The following is a 25,969-nucleotide window of genomic DNA, read 5'->3' as shown; positions in this document are numbered from 1 at the left end:
GTGGAGATAGAAAGTTGACAGGCAGAAATGTTAAGTAATTTGTGCAAATTTACTGAGCATAATGGAAGCAGCAGAATTTGAAAGCAATTTTCATCTAAGATTCTGTCTCCCATTACCTCTACCTTCCTTTCCTGAGATTTGACTTCTGACCTTGGTCAGTCTCTCCCTCATGAAGGCTTCTTCACATAGGAAGATTTGCAAAGGGAAGCAGTAAGGTCAGGCCTGACTTTGTCCTCTGTTAGCAATGAAACCAGGTAAACCATTTAATGGTTCTAACACTTAACATCCTTAGCTATAAATAATAAGGATTACATATTGGGACTGGAGCCAATGTTCTTTGGAGTTTTGAACACCAGTGACTGGAGTCAGGGTACTTGATGAATGGTGGAGATTATTAAGATTATTTTGTGTTTTCCAGGATGAAGACACATATATGATGAATTAAGCACAGAAACCAAAAAGTTGTGTGTTGGAAAAGAAACATTTCCCAAAATTTTATTAAAATATAAATTAAACTTAATCAACAGACTTAAAAAATAAATTCTATTTCTCCTTGCTTATATTTTAGGAAAGGAAAAAGAACTCCAGTTAGGTAGGGGAACTTCAAAATATGGTAGCAAATAATAAGCGCCACAATGAAGAAGAGCTCATTGTATGAAAAACAGAAATGAAATGGTGACATACACACAATCTCTGGAGTCCAGGCTGCTTAATTTTGATTCCAGGATTATCTGCTGTGTGACTTTAAGCAAGTTCCTTAACATTCTTATGCCTCAGTTTCCTGATAGGTCAAGATGATAATAGTACCCCTAAAGTTACTACGGGGAAAACAATAAGAATTTATTCACTCTTACATCTCCCATGCCTGTAACAGCACTGGCACACAGTAAACTGTCAATACATATTAGATACAAGAGATATGAACGAAAAAGAGAATGCCAAAAAGATCACAGAAGGGGAAGCATTTCCAAAAAGTAGAACTTTATGACCTCAACATTAATCCTAGATAATTGTTTTCTGTTTTAATCATTTCAAAAGAATAACACTCTGAAAAATAAATGCTTTAGGGCCTCTGATTTACTAAGTTTACCTTTAAGTCCTTTTATTGGAATGATTTAAGATTTCTGAAAATGACTATCAATGAGCCTAACTGGAAGAAATATCCTGAATTCTATAGGTTTAGTATTAAAAGCCCAAAGGAAATTAGGAGTATTATTAATTTCAGTAATTTTAAACCATGGTTGAAATATTTCATGAATTTTTATAACAGTTACATATAATGCCATCTTCATTTTACTGAATTTGAATATCTGACATTTAATGTTTTTTTTTGTCTTATCATGCTTAAAGGTAAAGAACGAGTCAAACCCAGAAAGCTGAATTGACTAACAATCTCTTTTTTAATTTTAAAATGTGCTAAAATATTCACTATATATTAATCATGAATTATTGACGTGAAATATTACCCTTAAGCTATGTGAGTTCCTAAAATAATTTATTTCCATTTTCTGTAAAGCTATTTTATAAGAAATTAATTTTGCCACATAATTGTAATTATGATTTTTTTATAAGTGAATAATTTGAGCTTTTCAAAAATGTCTACTTGTTCTTGATAATCAAACATTTTTCTATTATCCACACCAGTATGTCAAAGATACCAAAAAGTGCATTGTATGTAGTTGAGAGCTTTTTAAAATCTCGTATTTATTTTAAAATTTAATGTAGAATATAAAAATAATTGTTACATATAATAAAATATTTTTTCACAATGCACGGAGCATTTTTTTCTTTATAGAATAATAAGTAGTTCATTTTGCATATATAACCATAAAAAAACTCTTGCTTTTACTTGCTGTATACTGCTCAGAGGAAGCAAAGTACTTCCTTCATCACTTTCAATGCATTCTCACAGTGAACACAAATACTTACTAATGATGTTGACACTTTTCATTTTACCCAAATTTCTTAAAAGCCTATTGCCTGAGTGTAATGCAAGCCCTCATCTCACCCCTAACCCCATTTCACCCTCCATATGATGCCGTGTGGGTCTTGCTCCCCGTGCCTGTGATGCTGGAATGGCTTATCCTCTCTTCTCATTTTCCATCTGTTGGATGTTTCCATGTTTATTAAGGCAAGAGGCCTTAACTGGCCTTTCAGAGCAAAAGAGATGCCTCCTTCTCTGGGTTTTCTATGTGTTTGTTCTTCTGTGTTCTTCCCTCATTTGTCAGTTTGGGTTAAAATTTCCCAATTTTGCCTCAAGTAAAGCATCTTCCTTTTGAGACCTTCTTTTATCCCCCCAAATTCTCCAGGATCTAGAGGAGCCAGGAAATCCGTTAGATCACTGGAATCCCAGCTTTGCTGCTATGTTTTGGTGTCACTATTGAAAACCTTTCCTTCATAAGAAAATCAATTCGCTTTCTGCACTAAGGTGACACCCAAGCAGCTTCTGCTCCTATACAACCTTAGGCTGCAGGGTTCCATTCACTTAATCAACACTCACATCTCACTTTAGTCATTCTTTCCCAGAGCAGGACCCCACGGAATGCTATCTGGTCCCAGAGGATTTAGATTCAAGAACAAGGGCTGAGGAAAACCCTCTCTCTTAAACCCAAAGGCCTCACTGTTGAGTCCTGGCTTTATCTGCCTTTCAGAAATCTTCCCTTGGTGTCTTCTCTCTGACAGCAGACTTTTGTTATAGCCACCCTAATCCACTCCACTATGGACTGAACTGTGTTCCCCGAAAACTCATATGCTGAGGCCCTAATCTCCAATGTTAATCTCTTTGGAGGTATAATCTTTAAGGAAATAATTACAGTTAAATGAGATCACAAGGAGAGAGCCCTAAGCCAATAGAAATGGTATCCCTGTAAGAAGACGACCACATTATCAGAAGTTCTCACACACACAGAAAAAGTAAGGGGAGGAGGTAGCAAGAAGACAGCCGTCTGCAAGGTAGGAAGAGGGGTCTCACTAGAAACCAAGTCTGCTGATACCTTGATTTCAGACTCCCAGCCTCCAAAACCATGAGAAAATAAATTGTTGTTTAATCCTCCCAGTCTGTGTTATTACATTATGGCAGCCTGAACAGGCTAATACATACCCCAAATTGGGGGAATAGTAGTGAAGTTTGATTGACCACCACAGAAAAACCCCCTAGGGTATATATGCTAATCAGTCTCTTACCTCCTTCCAGGGTTCTGAGATTTCCTAGATAGGGAGTATTTATCACAAAGTCACAGAGCCCCCAGCCAACCCCCACCCACACACACCCAGTTTGGAAGATTCTGGTTCCTATTTGCATTATATTTGCATAATTAACAAGAATTACTCAGCTGGGTGCAGTGGCTTATGCCTGTAATCTCAGCACTTTGGGAGGCCAAAGTGGAGGATCCCTTGAGCCCAAAAGTTCAAGACTACAGCAAAATGGTGAGACCCCATCTCTACAAAAATAAAAACAAAACAAAAAACTAGCTGGGCATAATTGTGTGCACCTGTGATCCCAGCTATCTGGAAGGCTGAGGTGGGAGGAATGCGTGAGCCCAAGAGGTCAAGGTAAGCTGTGGTTACACCACTGCACAATAGCCCAGGTGACAGAGCAAGCCCCTGTCACAGATAAAGGAAAAAAGAAGGGTCATTCAAGTGACTTCTTTGATAACAAGAAAACGGTTTGTAGAATACTTTTTCATGCCCAATCACAGCATTAGAATTGGTGAAATAGTTTCTTTAAAGTTTTTTCCTTTATCAACCTTTGGAGAAACTGTTACTTTAATCATATTACTACAATTATTGTTTAATGGCAAGGGGACCCAATGTCCCCCTCATTCAACTTACAGAATAAAAAAAAAATGTTCTCTACCGAGGAATATGGAAAACACCCAATTAAACAAAATAGTTGTAACTGAAAGAGCAAAGACCCTGAATATGGAAAATGCTTTCTTCTCTGTTTTCTTTTCTTTTGGCTTGCTTTTCTTTTAATTGCTTTTATAGAGAAAATATAACTAAAAGTAATGTTAAATGAAATAATGCATTGCTTATTAAAAATACATACTGAAAATATGCACTGTCAGTTTCAGACGCTCGATCACTTTTATATTACTTGGCTTACAGCCTACTTAATTCTGTAAATGACAACAGGTCTGCATCCCTGGTAGAATACGTTTGTCTATTTGTTGTTTTCACTTTAGTTTATATTATTAATACAATGTTCAAAAATGTAACAATCTTGATTAATATGGAAAAGATAATGGGGAAACAACAAATGAATTTGTTAAAATTTCATTCCATCAGGAAGGCTTGAGACTGTCTTTACATGGAGTGTAACATTCATTTCAACTGATTCTCTGCCATGAAAACAAAAATGAATATTTGATTCTTTGTGTATTTACCCAAAGATAAACACATGTTTAAGACGAACTATGCTCTTTTCTTTGCGTCCTTTTATGTGACCATGTATTAAATTTTTTAAATTTGAAAACATTTAACAATTTGCAATTTTCTTTTAACTATACCCAATATACAGCCCATAGGAATTTTGTCAAAAAAGGACTCTGCTGTAGGTAAGAAGTTCAGAGGACATCCCTTGAGGCTTCCTTTCTTATTCCCTTCAAACTCTCCAAAATCCTCCAAGAGTCAAGGGCCAAGATAGCCTTACTTCCGAACACCAGGAAAGACCAGTAAGGCCACCGGAAGCCCTGGTTAGATTTCTTTGCTAACCTTTTACCAAACACTTTTATTGTTCCCTTTATACAGTAGGTAGATGTAATGCATCTTCAATAGGCAACCTCATGTCTAAATCTGGAGTCCCTTTTGTGCCTCCCAGAAACTGACCACCCTGAGGTCTTAGTCACTTTTGGAGGGTAAGGCACCAATTCACTATTCCAAAAATTTGTAAATAATGGGAAAGATGCATTTATCCTCCCTTTTCTTTATGAACAGTATTTAGGGATAACCAAATCATGGATGAGGAAAGATTTTCATAAGATAACGTTAGCTAATAAATTCAGAAAAAAAAAATGACAAAATGTGAAAACTACCATTTTGCAAATCCTATAGATAAAATGGATCCTGGCAATAAGTATTAGGGAAAAATTGATCAGAAACTTTACAAACATTGGATGAGGCTGATGATACCTTAATCACCCAATACACTGTACTATCACTACAAGTGTAACTGCAGTGACAGTATATCATCACGCACTTGTGCTGATAGCGCATTGGAGCATCCGATGGGGCACCCAGCCTTTATGTGCCTACTGATATAAAGCAATAAAAAGCACCCAGCAATGTGTAGGTAGTATTGATGCCTATCATATCGAACCTGAATTTACTCAAGGATCTAGATTAACAATCAATTTACAAGAAATGTGGGGTATCAAAGAACATGCTACACAACACAACCAGGATGCAATCCACCAAATTCAGAACATGAAAAATACTCCGGGACAAATGAATTGATTTCAACAAATAAGTGTGTGTATTGGGTAGGGGGTGGTGAGTATAGGGGGAGGGAAACTGCTATCCATTTGAAAAGACTTAAAAATCAGGTAAACCAATATGTGGATCTTTCTTGAATCCTGATTCCAATAAACCAAACATAGAGACATTTTTTGACATAAGTAGGGAAGTTTGAAAATGAATTTTTAGATAATATTAAGAATATTTTATGTGTTATATTGATATTTGTTTAAAATAAAAGTCCTCATTTATTAGACTATCAAAGTACTTATGAGTGAAATGACATATTTTTTGAAATTCACTTTAAAATAGACACTTCGGGAGGCCGAGGCGGGCAGATCACTTGAGGTCAGGAGTTCAAGACTGGCCTGGCCAACATGGTGAAACCATGTCTCTAAAAATACAAAAAAATTACCTGGGTGTGGTGGTGCACTTAGGCAGCTGAGGCAGGATAACTGCTTGAATCCGGGAGGCGGAGGTTGCAGTGAGCTGAGATCCTGCCACTGCATTCCAGCTTGGGTGACAGAGCAAGACTCCATCTCAAAACAACAACAACAACAACAACAAAACCAAAACAAACAAACAAAACAATAAAACTCTAGAAAAAAAAATTAGCAGGGATTGATGAAACCAAGTTAGCTAAAAGTTGATAACTTTTGAAGATGGGCAATGGGTATGGGAATTCATTGGAGTCTTCACTTTTCTCTGATGTATGTTTAAAACTTTGCATATTCATTTATAAAAAATAAAAATAAAACAAATTAAGTTAAAAATGACTGGTCCTCATGGAAGTAATTACTGAATCTCTTTCCACCAGACTGGGTTAGCCCCGCCACCGATAATATAGTTTTATGGTATCATTTAAGTTACTTCTACAGAACAGCTATCACATAGGCAATATCCACTCAAAAATTATTATTAATATGATTTTCAATCTCTGGTAGAGCATAAACTCTCTGAAGTTGAGATCACTCTGATTTATTTATTGATGTATATCCTAGGGTCTAACACTGAGTGTTACATATAGTTGATACTAAACATATAATTGAAAACATACTTGTCCCAACTAATTTAATTTTTCTGTGTACTCAGTCAATATCACCATTCTAGTAATTTAGTTCCAAATTGGTGGCACATTAATATCAAATTACATATATCTCTATGCATCTATTTTATTTTTCATGATTTTAAACTACTTCTAATGCATATCACTGTGTTGATCTTAACTTATATTCTAACCCCACTTAAGTTCTTTTAAAAACCAGACAAAATAAAAACAAAACAAGTTTACGTCTTTCTTTCAGTTTTCCAGATAAAAGAGTCAATTTATTCTTACATCAGAGCACAATACTGGAACAAGGAAATCAATCAATGCCAAGGATCCTTGGTCCAATATAAATATTTAATGCATACTTTTTGAATTTTGTTTGTTTGTTGTTTTGTTGTGTTGTTGCTGTTGTTTGAGACAGAGTCTCATTCTGTTGTTCAGGCTGGTGTGCAGTAGCAGGATCATAGCTCACTACAGCCTCAAATTCCTAGGTTCAAGCAATCCTCCTGCCTCAGCCTCCCAAGTAGTTGGGACCTCAGGTGCCAGCCACCATGTCTGGCTAATTATTTTTAAAAAATTTTGTAGAAATGGGGGTTACACCATGTTGTCCAGGCTGGTTTCAAACTTCTGGCCTCAAGAGATCCTATAACCGAGACCTCCCCAAGCACTGGGATTACAGACATGAGCCACTGTGCCTGGACAGTACATACATTTTTATAAAAGAGGTTATGGCAAAGATATTTCTTATATATCAATTCCTCCTGACTGGTAGTGTCTTTGTAAAGTACCCTGTTGGGATGAATTCTAAGCTGAATTATGGTTCGGTGGGAAAGAACATAGTAAAAACCCTGTTAATGGACCCAATCTACAACTGGGGTGGGTAGTAGTTATTTAATCAACATAGCCAAACCATAGAAATATTTTTAGAATAGTATTATAAGCATTACATTTTACTTTATAATATACAAAAGCATCAAACTTTTGATACAGGCTCTAGACATTTTATTTGTATATAAACCAACCAACTGGTGTTTCACTTGTATAAAGAGCATTCACATCCTTCATGTATGATTTCTAATTTATTTCATTAGAACAGAGGATGTAAAAGCTTTTGTTTGCCAAGCTATTTAAGCGAAGTTTCTTTAATATTTTGTATGATTTTTATCCCAAATTATTCAAAGTTTTTTGACCATACCTATATTTTTTAGTGATTTTCCTTTATCCAGTCTTTTAAAGGTTTCGACATAGTTTTCATAGAAACAATATATTTTTTGTGGATATATTTCCTTGGTTTAGACAATATTTGAATCAACTAAGAAGTGTAGTAAAAAGGATGCCTGGGAAGCACACAAGTGACTGCTCACATGGTTTCTTTCTACTCCTGGCTCCTGTAACAGTTTGTTAGGGTGGCCATCACAAAGTACCACAAATTGAGTGGCTGAAATAACAGGAATTCATTGTTCCACCTTTCTGGAGGTTAAAAGTCCAAGATCAAGGTGTCAACAAGATTGGTTCCCTCTGAGCACTATGAGGAAGGATCTGTGCCATGCCTCTCTCCTCTGGCTTCTGGTGGTTTACTGGCAATCTTTAGCTTTTCCTGGCATATAGAAGTATCACTGGGATCTCTGCCTTTGTCTCCACATGGCATTCTCCTGGATGGTCTCCCAGAGAAGACCAGTTATATTGGATTAAGGGGCCACCCTACTTTACTATGACCTCATCTTAACCAATTACATCTTCCACAACCCTATTTCCAAAGAACACCACATTCTGAAGTACTGAAAGTCAGGATCTGAACATATATATTTGGGAGTACAAAGCTCAACCCCAAACAGCTTCAATCAGTAAGTTTTAGAGAGGGATGGAAATCACAGTTTAATTGAGGGAGCTTCTACTGTAAATAATGTATTAGTGAACTGTCATACATTTTGAGGACCATAAGATAATTATGACATTTGACACTGTATCCATTTTCCAGTAGTGTGTCTCACAAAAAGGTCACTGCAGTGAAAAGGTCCAAAGAAAATTTATCTCAACTTCATTACCTTTAACTTGAATTCCTCAATTTATTATTATAAATTGTTATTTACATATTTTTTCTCAACTTATATAAACAAATTAGGTGTTTGCAAACCCTAAAACAAGCCACTATCTAAATACACTTAGCTCCCATTCTTGTACAGCTGAAGAAGTATAAATAATCATAATAGTAATAATAAATTGGTACACTTTACACAGTTCTTTATGACTGAAAGACATTAGCTGTCTTTTCAAACAGTGACCCAATGTACTTTTTTTTTTTTTTGTTGTGTTTATGCCTGTCCTAATTCTATATGAGAATGCAAACTGGAGTATGGAATAAAATAAAGAACTTTTTTACTGTGTTCATATGGCATTCTGTTCTACAAAGAGTCAGGCTTTCATCTTTTAATCCGATATCCACTTAACTATACTACAGAAGATTTATTTTCTACCCCCTCTTGTTTCATAAAGGGCTCAAAAGTCTGTATCAGTTTTTGACACTTTGTTATATTTTTCTGACCCCCCCATACACACACATGTGAGCACACACACACATACACACATACTCCTCTCTGCCTCATTTTCATATGGACACAAAGCATTGAGATAAAATGATGGTTCATTATAGTGGTACAGAGCTCTTATCTTCATCCGGCAAGAGTCATTTCCTTCCAAAGATTGAAATGCAAATGTGAAAATTAATGATAACTGCATTATCTGATAGCAGAGATAATACCAATTCACTGTCAGAGTAATACACAGTCATTCTAGGATTTCCTCCGCTTCTCACAATATTCTTCTTACTGTCAGACTATATCTATGGTTAACTATGTTTCATAGGTTTCTGTTAATTTACTTCAAATGGCATTTCCCAGATCTTATATCTACCACATTTTCCCAATCAAAAAGGAAACGAAATCAGAACTGTAATCTTCAAGCCCTTCTTTGGACTAGTAAAGAGAGGGGAAAAAGCTGTATCATTAAGTATGGCTTCTATCTCATAGTGGTCTTCTGGCTACAGTTTCACTTTATGCAAAAGTGATCATCTTACTAGTTTAATTTAAAATACAAAGCAGAACTTGGCTGATCATCTGTATATACCCATAAGGTTGAACAGCAATTACATAAAGCAACTTATTTACAGATTTCTTGACCAATTTTTAGTCAAGATGCAACAAGTAGACAGATCTGATTTTGCCCTAGGACATTTATTTTTGAAAATTTATTTACATTAAAAATGCTTGAATTAAATCATGTTTTAAGTCAAGTGGAATAGAACATACCTAACATGATGACTTTTACACTACAAAATCATTTTGCCAAATTACCTTACTGAATTAATGTTTAACAAAGGCTTATTACATGTAACACATTGTAATGGCTACACAGGTACAATTGCTAAAATGATACTAAAAGTAACATTAAGAGTAATTAACTGAGCACTTAAGCAGCTCTCAGCACCATGCTTTAGATGTACAATCTCATTAAAGAGGTAGTTATTATTATTAGCCCTACTTTACAAACAAGGAAACTGAGGCTTTGGAGTATCAATAGCTTGCTCAAAGTCACAAAATTGATTAGTGGCAGAGGTAAGATATAAACAGAAGGAGTATTTTTGGTCTTCTCCATTCATTACATTACCCCAAAATAATTTACCTTTGATGGATAGTCTAATTTAACTATGCAGCAGCAAGTTTTAATATTGGATAATGGATAATACAAAAAATTACTAATTGTATTATATTAATTCATCAACCATCAAAATACTGTTTGGTTTTCTTTTTTGTTTTTATAAGAAGGACCCAAAGCTTAACATTTAAATATTAAAATCTATTTAAATAGAGGCATACACTTATCCTGGAAAGTTTGAATCAAAGAATCTCAATACCTGCTCAAAACGTTATACCTGTGTATGTCTGCATTAACACATGCTGTTGGGGGTTACATGTACTTATTTGCATATTTAAGTAGCATGATGTTTTCCTTTATTAGAGCTCCTGGAAGTTTCAATTATAGCTGCTATAAGCCTGATGGTAAGACCAAGATTTCATTCAATATTGTACCAGACAAATCAGATTTTCACTACTCCCAAGTGCAAAAAGAAGTAACCATGTTTTAACAAGCTAATCCAGAGAATTAGCATACTGAAAGTTGATATAAGTAAGATGTAACTTTTAAGGTGCTTGTTTCATAAAGGTAGATGACAGATTTATAAAGATTTACCTAAATTTTCTTTCCCTAAGTCTCCTTCTAAATACAGGTACATAAAACATACTTTGGTCATGGAATATGGTTCTTAAGATTGCTAGGGATGTAAACAGTTTTCAAAATAAGGTCAACAATCTAATGATTGGTCAGTCTGAAAGGACAGAGGGAAAAATGTTTAACAAAGTTCAGTCCTAGGGTAAGGAAAGACCACTTACATTTAGCAAGTCCTACTCTCTCCCAAGTTCTGTGCTGGACACTTTGTAAATATCATCTCTTTCAAATTGCATCCTGATCACAGTATTTCAAGGTAGCTGTTACTATTTCCATTTTACAGACAAGGAAACTGAAACTTGGACTAAACTTCTGAACTTAACATGCCAGAATCTAAAATCCGTATGCTTCATTCTGTAGTTTAAATCATGCCCCACTCTCCAGTCTATGAAATGTTTAATTATTGCATCAGTTATTCAAATATGGAGCATAATTAAAGAAGCCAACAGCAGGAAAATGACATCAAAAAAATGAGAATATGGACAGCATCATGCCACACCTTGAACTTCTCTCAAGTACTTTTAACAATTATAACAATAAATGCAAAATAAATATTTATTGAATAATTAGATGTATAAGAATATTGGTAAACTGAAGAACTTGTGAGAGTGATAAAACATAAAACTTGTGAGGACTATCAAAGAAAATAAAAGATGTTTACTAAAAAGAAGACAGGTGATATAAATAAAATATAGGCAAATACAGATGAAAAACCAGACGAGTGAAAAGCAAATGCTTTATGAATTAGATTCCAACCAAATAAGTGTCCAAGTATAATTTTAAAAGCAAGAAAGAACAATTACATTTAAAAATAGATGTGAGATATACTGAAATAATAAGATAATGACTTTTTTTTTCTGAGACAGAGTCATGCTCTGTCACCAGGCTAGAGTGCAGTGGCTCAACCTCAGCTCACTGCAACCTTTGCCTCCCGGGTTCAAGCAATTCTCCTGCCTCAGCCTCCCGAGTAGCTAGGACTACTGGCAGGTGTCACTACGCCCAGCTGATTTTTGTATTTTTAGTAGAGATGGGGTTTCATCATTGGCCAGGATGGTCTCGATCTCTTGACCTTGTGATCCACCAACCTCAGCCTCCCAAAGTGCTGGGATTACAGGCGTGAGCCACTGTACCCAGCCGATAATGACTTTTATATTGGCCTGAACCTTACTAGCTTAATGTGTGTCCAGCTTTTCATTCAAACCATGAAAGATTCATAGGAACTTGAAGTATACTTAAATAAGAATCAGAAACATTTAAACATGAAAGAATTTCAGCACAGAAATGTTTACATGTAAGATAATTTTCTTAAAGATTTTTTAGGTTCCATTTAATCATAACAGCTAACAAACGTGTGCGTAATTATCATAACAAAACGTATCTTTTAGCTGAATAACATAAGAAAAAAATATTTTACACTGTGGAATTTGCATTTGATAAAATAGAACACTTCAGACGGGAGTTGATTCATTACTGAACTCAGCCATCAAGAAAGGTTGTGGAGTCATCTTCAATCAAACTCTTTAAAAAAAAAGATAAATCCTGATCCATCTTAAATGATGTCAGCTCTATGCCTCAAATTCTTTAGATAATCTCCCCGTCCTTTGATTCTGTTCTATTTTTAGAGAAAACCATCTCTCTAAGGGTGACTGTCAGAACTGAGGAGGAGAACCTTAAAATTAGAGAAGACCTTGAAATCCAAGTCTATTTCAGTACCTAATATCTCAATCAATACAATTTGTGACTAAACTCAAAATTAAATTAGCATAACAAAACTTTTCTCTTTATGTCGTGAGATATACTACTGGGCATTATAAACTCTGAGAAGAATGTTAAAAGGTTCTGCTTCAAGACTCAACAATTGCAAAGCCACAATAATGATCACTGACATTTTATGTGTATGATCTCATTTAATTCTCTAAGGGCTGTTAATATTATTTTATGTTTATTACAAATGAGGATATAAGCGATGAGAGAGTAGGTAATTTGCCAAAAATCTACCAGCTAGTGAGTATGAAATCCATAACTGAACCTAAACCCATGGAATCTGAAGCCTATTTTATTTTTTATTAATTTTTAATTTTTGTGAGTACACAGTAGGTATATAGATTCATGAGGTCTATGAGATATTTTGAGACAGAGAAACAATATGTAATAGTCACATCAGAGTAAATGGCGTAACCGTTAGTAAAGCCCATTTTCCAATCTGTTTGGAAACAGTCAATAAAGTTGCACAATTTTATCTTCTGACTCCAGTTGGAAAATCCCAATACTATTTCATCAATAACAAAATTTGCAGTAGTAACGTGGAAGTAATTGCTGTTTATGCAGTAGCAAAAGCATAAAATACTCCCCTACTTTCTCCTGAATCTCCTGATTAAAGGAAATTAATGAATACTCTACCTTGAAAAGTAAATAGATATTATTTTGTTATGAATCAACTTCAATTCAGAGAGTTTCATAATAATAAAACCCTTTTTTGGCTAAATATCTATAGGGAAAAGAAGTTATTTATTTTATAATAGGCAAAGAAGAAATTTTTTTGTAGGCATACCTGCTTAGAGATATATATTTTCTCTCTAAAGTTTTAACATATGTGCCCAGAAAAGAGTATAAATTTGTTTTTTTTTTAACCAATGTCAACTAAATAAAAACATTAAATTGAATATATAAAATAAATTTAAATAAAAATGGAAAAATTTTCATTTTGAATGACAGCATAATTCTTCACCTTGTTCCCTTTCTCTCCCCCTCTATGTTTTAGCCACAAATACAACTTTATTTCTGGAAAAGCTTCCTGGAAAAGGTAGCATTGAGTGTACAGCACGTGGCTGACATTTTATCCCCTAAAATTAGCTTATGTACTCCTGAGTCACTGGAAAAGCTATGGGCCCCAGACACAAACAAAGATAAAAACCTACTCCCTACAAATTTTCCCCATCATGAAAGTAAGCCAGGATGTACCTTTTTGCAAACAGGCATATCTAAAAGGCCATCTAAACTAATTTTAAATGTAAAAACACTTGTATATAACATATACATACTCAATTCCATGAATAAACAACTATAAGAGGCTGGGCCCAGGGGCTCATGCCTGCAATCCTCTACTTTGGGAGGCCGAGTTGGGCCAATCATTTGAGCTCAGGATTTTGAGACCACCCTGGGCCACAAGGTAAGACCCCAACTCTACAAAAAATATAAAAATTATCAAGGTGTGGTGATGGTGCATGCTTGAAATCCTAGCTACTTGGGGGGCTGAGGTGGGAGGATCACTTGAGACTGGGAAGTGAAGGCTGCAGCAGTGAGCCAAGATCTCACCACTACACCCCAGACTGAGCAGGAGAGTAAGATCCTGTCTCAAAAAAAAAAAAAAAAAAAAAAAACTATGAGATATAAAAGTTGACTCAATGTTTTTAAGTTAGAGGTAACCTCCAAGACAAAGTCAAGATGTTCTGAAAATCTTATTCCTGTTTTGTGTTTTCTTGTTTGTTTGTTTTTTAATCATGGGAGTCCTTCCCCACATTGAAAAGAAGCATTATGCAATAAGGTGAAAATGTCAGAGGCTGTATTTTCCTTCAAACTCTTAAAATGTGGTAATAAGCTACTTTAAATATAATGCATTTTTGATCTAAAATCTTGTATAGCATTATGTTATACTATATAGAATACAAACATTTGTGTGTATGATGAATAACATTAGAAATGACATCATAATAATCAGATATACTGTATCTTCATTTTTGTTTGCATTATATTTTCCAGCTGCTGGTTTCAGAAAATTACTGCTGGAGTTCCTCTCTTCTTCACATACAGCAGAGAGCAATTTGCAAAGTCATGCAAGGGTGAAAATGTGATTGAAATATAGGGATCTTTCTTAATGAAAAATGTTACTGCTGTGGAAATTACGGCTAAAACTATTTCAAAACTCACTTATATTCTTAAACCTCATGGCATAATAGTCTCCATTTATAAATATACTATCAATTGTAAATTACTTGGCACCAAATATAAAGGCTTTTTTCTGCAGAGTTCTTTTGACTGTTATATATTTACATAAATTTATATTGGTATGGTGGAGTATTTTGATCAGTTTTTGTTTTTCTTTAGATGATTAAATGTCAGGATCTTTAAAATTAAATTTAATTTTAGTCATCAAAATGAAAATGTTACCAAAATCTTAAATCAAAGGGGAGCATCTTTTCATATTTTCTAAACTTCTAAATATGTTCTGAGGTTCAACCTATGACTTAAAACATGACTAAACTTAAAGTGATAGTTCTCTGAAGTCTTATTGTTTCTTCTTTGTAAGCTTTAATATTGTGCCCAATTTAAATCTGGACGTTGCTTAAAGATCTTTTGTTCAAAGAAGTAGCAAGTAGAATTTACTAATTTTACGTGAAGACGAAAGAAAAAAATGACAGAAACTTCAAGCAGAGGTAACACTTTGGTGTTTATAATTTAAATAACAAAAATCTGAAAAATTTTTTTAAATAATAATCTTTAAACTCTCATATAATCAGTACATACAAAAACATTTTTTGCAAGCTAACTAATGTTCAAGAAAAAAAATGTGTATTTCTAACAGTAGCAAAGATGGTTGAATTTTAAATTTTCTCCCCTACCTGGTCCATCCCAGTCGTCTGTGTCAACTCCAGGTTGCCCCGGTTTCTCTGACTGTGGATCCCCATCTGATTCTGCTGTCTCCTGGATTCCTTCATCATCACCTGGAAAACACCAACATAAGGAGAGAAAAAAATGAGCAAAGCCCTCTACTTGACATTCACATCCTCATAAAGGGCTAACCTTATCATATATCTAATTACAGATTTGTTATATATATTGTCATTATACTAATAAATGTTTGTGATTATTTTGATATCTATTGTGGCTTCACAATAAAGAAAATCAGTCATTATCAATAAATGAATGAAGTTAAGTACTATAAACAATAAAGCACATTTCCATGTAAATTTTCCTTTGGAGCTATTAATATATATAAGAAGAAAATCAAATTGTAGTTTATATTTTTTCTGGTATTTTCAATACAGAAAAGCTTAACTCATTTATTTCCAAATTATAACCTCACTAAAGGCAAGATGCAGATAAATAAATATCATAGAATAAGGCATACTTATGGTTTTGGTTGAATTTAGATTACTTTGAAGAACATTTTTATATATCCCAAGCTTTATGCTTCCTAAGACTTGGTCTTATTTGTTTTAAGAATGTAGTATAAAAGGCCATAATTAAATGATTAGCCAGTGACTCAATTCCTCACAAAGAAATTATAAAGATATACTTTTGCTTGAATAAGCACAGCTAGTTTCTATGATTTTGTGCCATCATTTGCACATTAAAAAGGCAGTAACATTCTGAGCAAAAATATAGTTATGGTAAAGGAGAAGCCTTAATGATACAACCATATTTTAAAAGTAACAAGTCTAATTAATGAGTACCTTCATTTTAAGTGATAATGTTACAAAGTATGTGCTGCTTTTAAGGAAAAGTAACCCACTTTAATATGATGCATACATAAAAACATTAACTAATATTTTGTCGTAAATGGTAATAAAATGAAAAATAAATAAGAAAATATGAAGACAGAAAAAAATGAATACTAAAATCACAGAAACTATGCCTTGAATTTAATAATGCTAAGATTTTTAAATTAAATTGCTTGCCTATCTAGCTTTCTCTGAAGTATCCAATAACTATTTTCCACATAGTTGCCTAACTCTCTAATATTACTTAAATCTTTGTATAATTATACAAAGAAAAAATTGAACTTCTAAAAACTTTCAGAGTAGCTTAGGAAATACAGAATTTTCAGGAAATCATGATTGTGACACACGTAACATAAAGTTAATATGAGTTTTGAAGTTAAAATTCCACACATTTTATATTCATTTCTATGTGTAGTTTCATAAAATGAATTTAAGAACTGGAATAAACGTAACAAGAAGGAATGCAGAAACCCAGGGTCTGCTGTTGAACTGTTTACTTACCAGGCAGTATTGATTCTGGTGGATACTAAAGAATAAAATACATAAGCCAAATCACTGAAGCCCATGTCCAGAATTGAAAGATTTTTTTGGAAATTGAGTTATCTTTTCCTTTTAGAACTATCAAAATGAATACCAATGAAATTCCCTCCATAAAATATGTATTGAGCATCTACTATGTTAAGGAACTGTAGTACATGCACTAACATATTTACAGAAAAAGACAGCCCTTTTTTGAAAATATAAACAAAATTAAGGAGAGTAAGTTGACAAATGAAAATGCAGGGTAAGGTCCAAGTACCATAAGAAAAGCACACAGGCTCAGGAACAAAAAATGGGTTTATCCTCTATGCCCCTTTCTGCAGCTTACATGGATGCTAGCCCTAAACTAATCAAGTTCCCCTCTGCTTGACTCTACCTGCTCTGGCCCTTCTCTATTGAGCCTCCTCCCACTTCTCTCAATTCAGAAACGATGGGATGAAAGCCTGGTGAGCAGGAGGTTCACGGTATCTGCTCAGATTGGTTAGATTCCATGCCACACCTGATTAGTCTTTGACTGTCACCCCTGCATATATGTAAGTACTGAACTAATGTCATGTAATTAGCAGACTGGCATAATTAGAATCACAATGTTAGCTCTGGGGGAGAACCCTAATGTCTCCTGGACATTGTCTGCTTGCCCCTTCTTGCTGGCCCTAATCCACTCTCTTCTTTCTCAGCCCTGCTTTGTGACCCAGGGATCCTCAACTCCTATAGACTCCATCACTGGGGGGTCCCTTGGCCTCTGATGTCTGAGTTCAGACACTAGAGGCACTGATAGCATGGCAGAGGATCAGAGGCAGGGAAGAGAGAAGTCAGGTACTCCTCCCTTATTCCCTTCCTTCTTTATGGTCTTTCGTTGCTAGCAGTGACTATATTGCAGAAATAGAGCTCCTGTTCTATAGTACCCTCCTGCTCCTGCTCCTGCATCAGCATCTGCTCTCCTGTCTTTTGAGACCAGAAGTGCTAACAGCTTCCTACTGTGGTGAACCCTTAGATGCTTCTCATTCCTTGTTGGCATCCTTAGTCCCACCCACACCTTGTACACTATCCCTTCACTAAAATCCCTTTAGTTAAACCCAGTGACCATGCCATCAGTTTCCTCATGGACTCTTACTGATACACTCTATTTCTTCCCAACTTCTTATGCTAATTTTATGATTTGGGACCAGTAACCATGTATGGAATATTTTGGGTAATACTTTCTTTAAATTGACTCATTTTTAATAACATTTCATAAATTTAAACAAAACAAAATGTTTTTTAAAAACATATATGAAAACAAAAACTTTATTCCTACTATAAAGGGAAAATATCACATGCCAAAAATAGAAAGTAATCATAAAAATAGATTCAACAAAAACACAGGTAATATTATTAAATGCTAGCTACCATGTCTATTTAGACTCTCAGTTTCTAGCTCATTGCTTTGTATTAGAAAGAGTACTAAGTACTAGGGGAGTATTTAAGTGATAAATGGTAATATGAAGTTGAGACATTCTCACTGATATACAAAAAATATAAGAAACTTGAGAACTGTCTTACCATTGATTCAAGGCTATGTAATAAAATATCAGTGTACCATCTTAATCTTCTTGAGTGCCACTAGGGAAACCAATTTAGGGAAATGTTGACCTTTTCAACATTTAATTTTTCATGGAGACTAGAATACACACAATTATTTACCACTTAGGTGAGTGACCTTTTGATTACATTTCCACAGATGGAATGGAGTTTCACTCTGGGAACTAATTCAGGGATGTATACAAAGGAATTGTTCTCCCCAATGGTAAAGAATAGAAAAAGGATTGTAAATCGTTTTACTATAAAGACACATGCACACGAATGTTCACTGCAGCACTGTTTACAATAGCAAAGAGCTGGAACCAACCCAAATGCCCATCAATGATAGACTGGAAAGGGAAAATGTGGAACATATACACCATGGAATATACTACGCAGCCATAAAAAACGATGAGTTTGTGTCCTTTGTAGGGACATGGATGAACCTGGAGGCCATCATTCTCTGCAACTGACACAAGAACAGAAAATCAAACACCGCATGTTCTCACTCACAGGTGGGTGTTGAACAATGAGAACACATGGACACAGGGAGGGAAGCACCACACACTGGGTCTGTTGGGGGGAAATAGGGGAGGGACAGCCGGGGGTGGGGAGTTGGGGAGGGGTAACATGGGGAGAAATGCCAGATATAGGTGATGGGGAGGAAGGCAGCAAATCACACTGCCATGTGTGTATCTATGCAACAATCTTGCATGTTCTTCACATGTACCCCCAAACCTAAAATGCAATTAAAAAAAAAGAAAATACACCCTACAGTTTTTAAATAGCATCCACTCCTCCCAAGCACTTTTCTCATTCCTTATGAATCTTGAAACACAGGGATTTGAGCAACAGAGGAGACTTTGGAAATCATGTAGCCCAAATTAGATCAGATCAATTTACTATTCAGGAAACTGATGCACAGATAGATCAATAACTTATCTATGGTCTTACAGCTACCATATTAGTTTCTGCATAAGGAACTTCCTCAAATCTCATGTTCCAGCAATAAGTGCTTACTACACATTACAGGGGTGGCAGATTGAAGCAGTTTTATGTAAATCTCTTTTCCCCAATAAGCAGGATAGTAGGGCTATGGCATCATAAAGGCCACCAAGAACAAAAATTGGTACAAGTTTATAAATTAAATTTGAGTCCTCTAATTGGTAGTTTCACATTCTTTCCAAAACATCCTTTCTCTTTACATCTCTCCTCCAGTTGAGGAGAGAACCATGAACACCTGAATAATAATCCCAGAGCAACCCAGTAACAAGCAACTGTGAGGCCACACTGCTAAAAATTATATATCCAGGGGCCCAGATAACACAGAATAAAATCTAAGTACAATCATTTTGAGAAGTTATTTTATATTCAGGTATTAACTGTATTGTCCTTACATTCACACAAAGGAGTAAGTCTGCCTGCATTTTACTGTTACATTTTAGTTGTTGGAAACATACGGTGCCATGCAAAATTCAATCAATCATTAACATTACTCACACTTATTTTTGAAAATACACTAAGAAATATGAAAAAGCAAAAAAAAAAAAAAAAACACAAAAATCAACCAACCAACCAACCAAACAAACCCAGTACTTTCTGTTGAGGACCATATATTCTAGTTGGGGAAACAGGCAATATGCATGAGAGCAGTAGCCACTGAAAAAAACCTTCAATTAAGACAGTTCATGAATAATTCCAAGTGATAAGACATAAATTATAGAAATTTAGACACCAGAAGCATAAAAAGAGACTGATCATAAAGACACCATATAATGAAATTTGGAGTTCTAACTTCATGTTTAATGCAATGAGAAACACTGGAGGTATTTCAGTCAAGGGATGGATATGACCATGTGATAAAAATACAGTAATCAACCCATGTTCACTAAGTTCCTGAGAACATACCTTGTCAGACTTCTGGTCTTTTGAGCTCTCCCTTCCTCATTCTGTAACAATACTCATGTCTCAGACATTCTTTCTCCCAATTTTTGTGAGACCACAGTTAAATCTACTCCAAAATATTTTATTAGGCAAACTACATATTTTTGGAAGAAAAAAATAATAAGAGAAAAAAATAGAAAGGAGTGTATCTGGAAGAATACATTGCTGAGCAATCAGTTATCACAAAAATTAAAACTTAAAGAAAATGATCCAGTTGAAATGTTCACCTCTGTTAAACAGAAGTGATATAAAGTGTCCTTTATCAGTTCATTAAAACACTGCTTTTTTTAGGGCCCAGGCACTGTGTTGGGGACTGAGAATATAAAACAAATGACTTCTCTCATATATCACATATTGACCAGTATCGGATATAGACAGATCAATAGGGAATTAGAAGCTGGTGTGAAGAGTACTTTGAGGGGAGAAGTTCATGCTGGGACAGGGGCAAACAAACATGACAACAAACCCAGGTTTGATGCCACAGAAGTTTCTTGGAAGAAGCCAATAAATATCTGAAAATTTGAAGATGTGAAACCAAACTCTGTAGGTTTTATAGCCTGAGGCTACATGACTAGAATGTTTTTGTTTTTGTTTTTGAGACAGTCTCGCCCTGTTGCCCAGGCTGGAATGCACTGGTATGATCTTGGCTCACTGCAACCTCCACCTTCAGGGTTCAGCAATTCTCCTGCCTCAGCCTCCTGAATAGCTGGGATTTCAGGCATGCACCACCATGCCCGGCTAATTTTTGTATTTTTAGTGCAGGCAGGGTTTCACCATGTTGGCCAGGTTGGTCACCAACTCCTGACCTCTGGTGATCCACTAGTCTTGGTCTTCCAAAGTGCTGAGATTACAGGCGTTAGCCGCCTTACGCAGCCAAAAACAATTTTTAAGATTAAAAATGGTAGCCACCTTTATAAAGAATCCCATGGGAAAAAGATTATGGTAATTAAGTTATTGTGCAGGAAACATGGCAGCTTGAAGGTGCTGAAACTAGATAGTTCAATGATATAAGAGCATTATCCAGAAGAACTTTTAAGATGCTAAAAAAATATAGTTTGAAAAATACTTCGACTGTCTAATGGCTGAGTGAAGTCCTTTCCTTCATTCAGTATATGCCAAATTATATCCCATGATTCATTCTCATCCAGTATCTGACAGAAAAAGAAAACAGCAAGATTGAAAATATTATAATTCAGCCTATTAAGTGGTTGATTGAACTAGTAGTTTTGTATCATTAAAAAACTTTCATTAAATGTCAGTTAACTGCCAAATCAGAACTGTCAAGCTTAGATTTCAACTTGGTAGCAATACCCAATATTGATAACCTAGATTCATTGAATGATTTGCTCTAATTTGTTTCAGGCATTACAAATGGAAATATTGAAAATAAGTATTGGAGAGTATTTAAAGAAGCACTACAAAAGTAATTAAGTATACACATCTAACAGCTCAAAATAAATTACATTTTGTGCTTATTTTAAGCTTCTTATAAAACTAGGTAAGGTATATGCAATATATATCACATTAATACAAATAAATTCAAAGAGGAAAGAATAAAGTTTCTAATTAATCATATTTTTAAAAGAAAGAATGCAAATAAAAAAACAGAAAGATGACTAAAACAAAAGAATGTCATACGAAATGATAAATTTCAACACAGAAAACAGGATGGATCAGAATTTAATTGATATTCATTCCAATATCTGTCATATGCAAAATACTGAAATCATAAAAATGAATAAGGTATAGATCACATCATCAAGATTAGATTCTATATTAAATCTAAACATGGCTACCATCTCTTAAGCACTGCTCAGCACTAGGTACATTGCTGAATGCTTTATAAACATCACATCAACAGCTCTTCCATGTATTAATATTCCCGTAGTTCAGAAAAATGAACTGAGGGGGAGAGATGTGGAAAGATGCCCAGGCACACTACTAGTAAGTGGCAGAACCAATATTTGATCCCAAGTTAGTCTGACTCCAAAGACCATGCCCCTAACCTATTAGGACGTTACAGTCAAAGTCAACTACATGGCAAGCAACAGAGACAGCAGGATGTGATCTAACAGCTGCTTTCTCCTTACCATGTTTAAGCCCATTTCTTCATTATGCTTGCATATTAAAATGAGATGTGGATTGGATCTTCATAAGCGTTATATTTTTCCTAAGGTTTACTATTTTACTTGGCACTTAGTAAAATCAACTACAGACAAATGTTAATCAGTTACCATTGCTCACTGACCAGTTAAACAATTAGATTTTCATTTCATTCTTTTTACCATAACATACTGCATTATCACTACATTAGCTAGCTAATTGCTTTTAGCACGTTCTATTAAATAAATAAAATATGTCACAATTTTCCAACTTTTAGACTCTCCATCTTCTAACTTTATCTCAGAAAACTAGTTCTCATTTTTATGGTAATGTTTTGACATAATTCATTTTTAATCCTTTTTATTAATGAAAAATAAGTGATTAAAATAATTAAATATAAAATCTCTGAATTACTTTTAAGAAACTATTTTTTCCTCACAATAGAGACTTGCTTCTTTTCTTCCAATATATTTGTTCTCATAGAAAAGTTATAAATAGAACTTTATTTTGATATTAACCCAAGCTTCTTCCTGGTTTAAATGAAATTGACTTTTTTACCAACCTTTTTTAATTTTACTTCTACACATTTTTGATTCTATGTTTGAAATCAGTACACTAGACTAGCTTAGGAAAACTGAAATGGATAATTAACAGCAAGAAAATAACAACAAATTTGTTAAGATATTGCTTCACAAGCTGTGCTGGTAGGAAAAGGAAAAGAAGACAGAAAAAAGATGCCAAGAAGAGAATTACAGAAAGAGCTAAGCACTCATTTGACATCCATTCATTGATGTTCTAAATTTTTTATTCATATACTTTTAAATAGAAATTTCAGTGTATTTTCAGCAAAGCACAAACATATTTAATGGGATAACCACTACATATATTTGGCGACCAATTCATAAGACGACGAAATGGAATAAATGTCAAGCAGTAACAAAATCCATATTTCTAAAATTACGCCTAAGGAGTTAATGGTTTTCCGTTGCAAGATTAAACTCTTTTGTTACTCTTTCAAAAGATATCACACGTATTTTGTGTGCCTTTCCATTTTTCTTAGTCTAGGTTTCAGATTCAATGAGAGTCCTATAGGAGGAAATTGAAGGTGTTATTGAGCAATATAATGCATAGCATAAATGGCTCGAGGAATACTAGAATATAGTCTTTGAAACACACGAAACAGAATCTTTAAATACCATATTAGGTATTGTTGGTATGGTGGTAAACGCAGTGGCTCCACTTGCCATGCAAAAATAATTTAAAAACCACAAACAAACACCTTTTCACTGAAAGTTAAATACTTCTGTAGAAATTAAAGATTTGCCACATTCTGAGACAGTCAGTTTTTTGGCACAGAATAGCAGCAGTGTTTGAAAGCAGTCATGCAAGTAAACAGCCCTTCTCAACCTTGCTCTTTTAATCCATGTAGTTCCTATCAATATTAACCTCTTATAGAAATTCTTGTACAATATGACTATTGAACTTTCTTGACTAGGAGTGTTACTGTGGCTGTTAGTCATCCCTATAATGTATTTTGCAATCAGCTAAATCATCAAAGTATTTTTTAACAATGAACAGTTCAGAAGTGACAGATCTACTTTCTTGTTCACAACTGCTTATCAGAGAATAGATATCACATATGTTTTCCAGGTGCTTCCTATAGTTAGGATACCTTCACAGAAGAAGCTCATGAAAGATAAGGTCATAAAAGAGATGAAAAATGTGTAAGCTTCATACATTTATGGTTTTATCATCAGACAAGATAGCTTTGGTTAAAGGACTGTAACAGTCAAAAACAGAAAACTGCAGCTCATACTGAAGGGTGAGGACATTAAAGTGTAAGATTCAGTTTGTGTTTGCTTTGCCTAATAACCTCACAATATTGCGTAGCTTAAAACAATTGTTTGGTTATAGACTATCCAAACAGAAATGTCATGTTAAATTAACTCTATGTTACCAAATTATAGACACGATTCTATCTCCAGAAGTAAAAATAAATAAAAACATGCAGCTGTTACCCTTTATGGCAATATCTAAAAACAAAATTAAAAAATAAGCATTTCAACTGTTTGAAAATAACAGATCCATCATGTTTGTGGACTCCTATCCTGGTTTCTAACTCAGGCCTCCCTTTGACTTACTACTTATGTATAATAAAATGTAGAGTTTTGCCATGTTCTGGGTAGTGATACTCAGTATACAATTATTTTTAAAAATGCATGTGACTTCTTTGTAACTTACTTGGGGCTTTCCTATCTGACAAAATGTTATTATGTTGACAGTATCTTTTTTTCAGACCCCTTAATATGAAAGATCAAGCAGATCAAAAAACTCGAACTCATATTTATTTGGCTATACATTTGAGGATCCCAGATGAGGAAACAATCCTGAAACAGTTGATAACAGTGCGTCCAGGGCTAACACTGCCATATTGAGAAGAAAGTCAATTTCTAGAGTCAATGCATGACTACTGTCATTTGTAGAATTTATCATAGCTAGTAAGGGGAAAATATTGAAAATACTAATGTTTATGTTTACTGACATCATGTAAAAGTCACAATTAAAATACTGACAACTTAGGAAGAAAGAACAATGAATTATTGAACATAGTACTGAACATTCGTCTCTGCTACCAATATTATCCTCCATGTGAAAAGGGTTTTTCTTAAAGTTTAAGTTCACTGAAGATTTGATGCATAAGGAAAATTTCCATGAGATAAAATAAGACAACTTTTAATAGTATTATCTTTTAAGAATTTTATTACTCATTTTTTTTCTCAGTAAGCATGTGGAAGAGTGAGATATATAAGCAAGTCAAAGAAAACAAGGCATTCTATTTTTCTTTTGAGTCAGAGTCTTGCTCTTTGCCAAAGCTGGAGTGCAGAGATGCAAGCAGTTCACTGTAACCTTGAACTCCTCGGCTCAAGCAATCCTCCTGCTTCAGCCTCAAGTAGCTAGAACAACAGGTCCAAGCCACCAGAACCACATAATTATTTTTATGTTTTGTAAGTAAGAGTGTCTCACTATATTGCCCAAGATAGTCTCAAACTCCTGGCCTCAAGTGATCCTCGTGCTGCAGCCTCCCAAAGTGCTGAGATTACGGGCATGAGCCACCGCACCCAGCCAGACATTCTATTTTAAAAGATGTTTCTAAAATTTATATCTCAAAGTTTATATTTAAATAATTTTTCTTATTATCCTTTACCCTACCCTATCTTCAAAAAGCCTCACTGTAACTAATATCATTCCTGCAGAGAAAGATTCTACATAGCCAAGACATTTCTGGTTCCAAAGAAGAGACACAGTAACACCTTATGGTCTCTAAATGAGGATATTCTCCAATATAAACCAATCACAATTCTATTGTTTTGCCAGCAAGAAACCACTGTTTCTTCTGTTTGTTGGCCTCTGTGTTTATTTAAGAATATTATTCATAAGCAATGACTCATTAACAAAGTGTTCCATGGTATTTTTAAATAGGACTTTATTTAAGCTACACATTTAAAATGCTAAGGCTGGAGAAGTAACCAATAGAGAA

General features: G+C 34.6%; 1 protein-coding gene across 4 annotated transcripts in view; it reads right to left on the bottom strand.

Annotated features, from left to right (window-relative positions):
• The window catches only part of ZFPM2 (zinc finger protein, FOG family member 2), a 465,431-nt gene that overhangs the window by 333,444 nt on the left and 106,018 nt on the right, over positions 1–25,969 (bottom strand). For all 4 annotated transcript variants that reach the window (XM_032251596.1, XM_032251604.1, XM_032251622.1 and 1 more), the window contains one exon: positions 15,403–15,504. In XM_032251596.1, coding sequence (XP_032107487.1) covers positions 15,403–15,504 — 102 coding nt within the window. The remainder of the gene's footprint in view (positions 1–15,402; positions 15,505–25,969) is intronic.

This window comes from Sapajus apella, unplaced genomic scaffold (assembly GCF_009761245.1).
Source record: "Sapajus apella isolate SASKATOON/1434 unplaced genomic scaffold, GSC_monkey_1.0 scaffold3, whole genome shotgun sequence".
Taxonomy (NCBI): Eukaryota; Metazoa; Chordata; class Mammalia; order Primates; family Cebidae; genus Sapajus; species Sapajus apella.
This window is presented reverse-complemented; position numbering and strand designations above follow the sequence as displayed.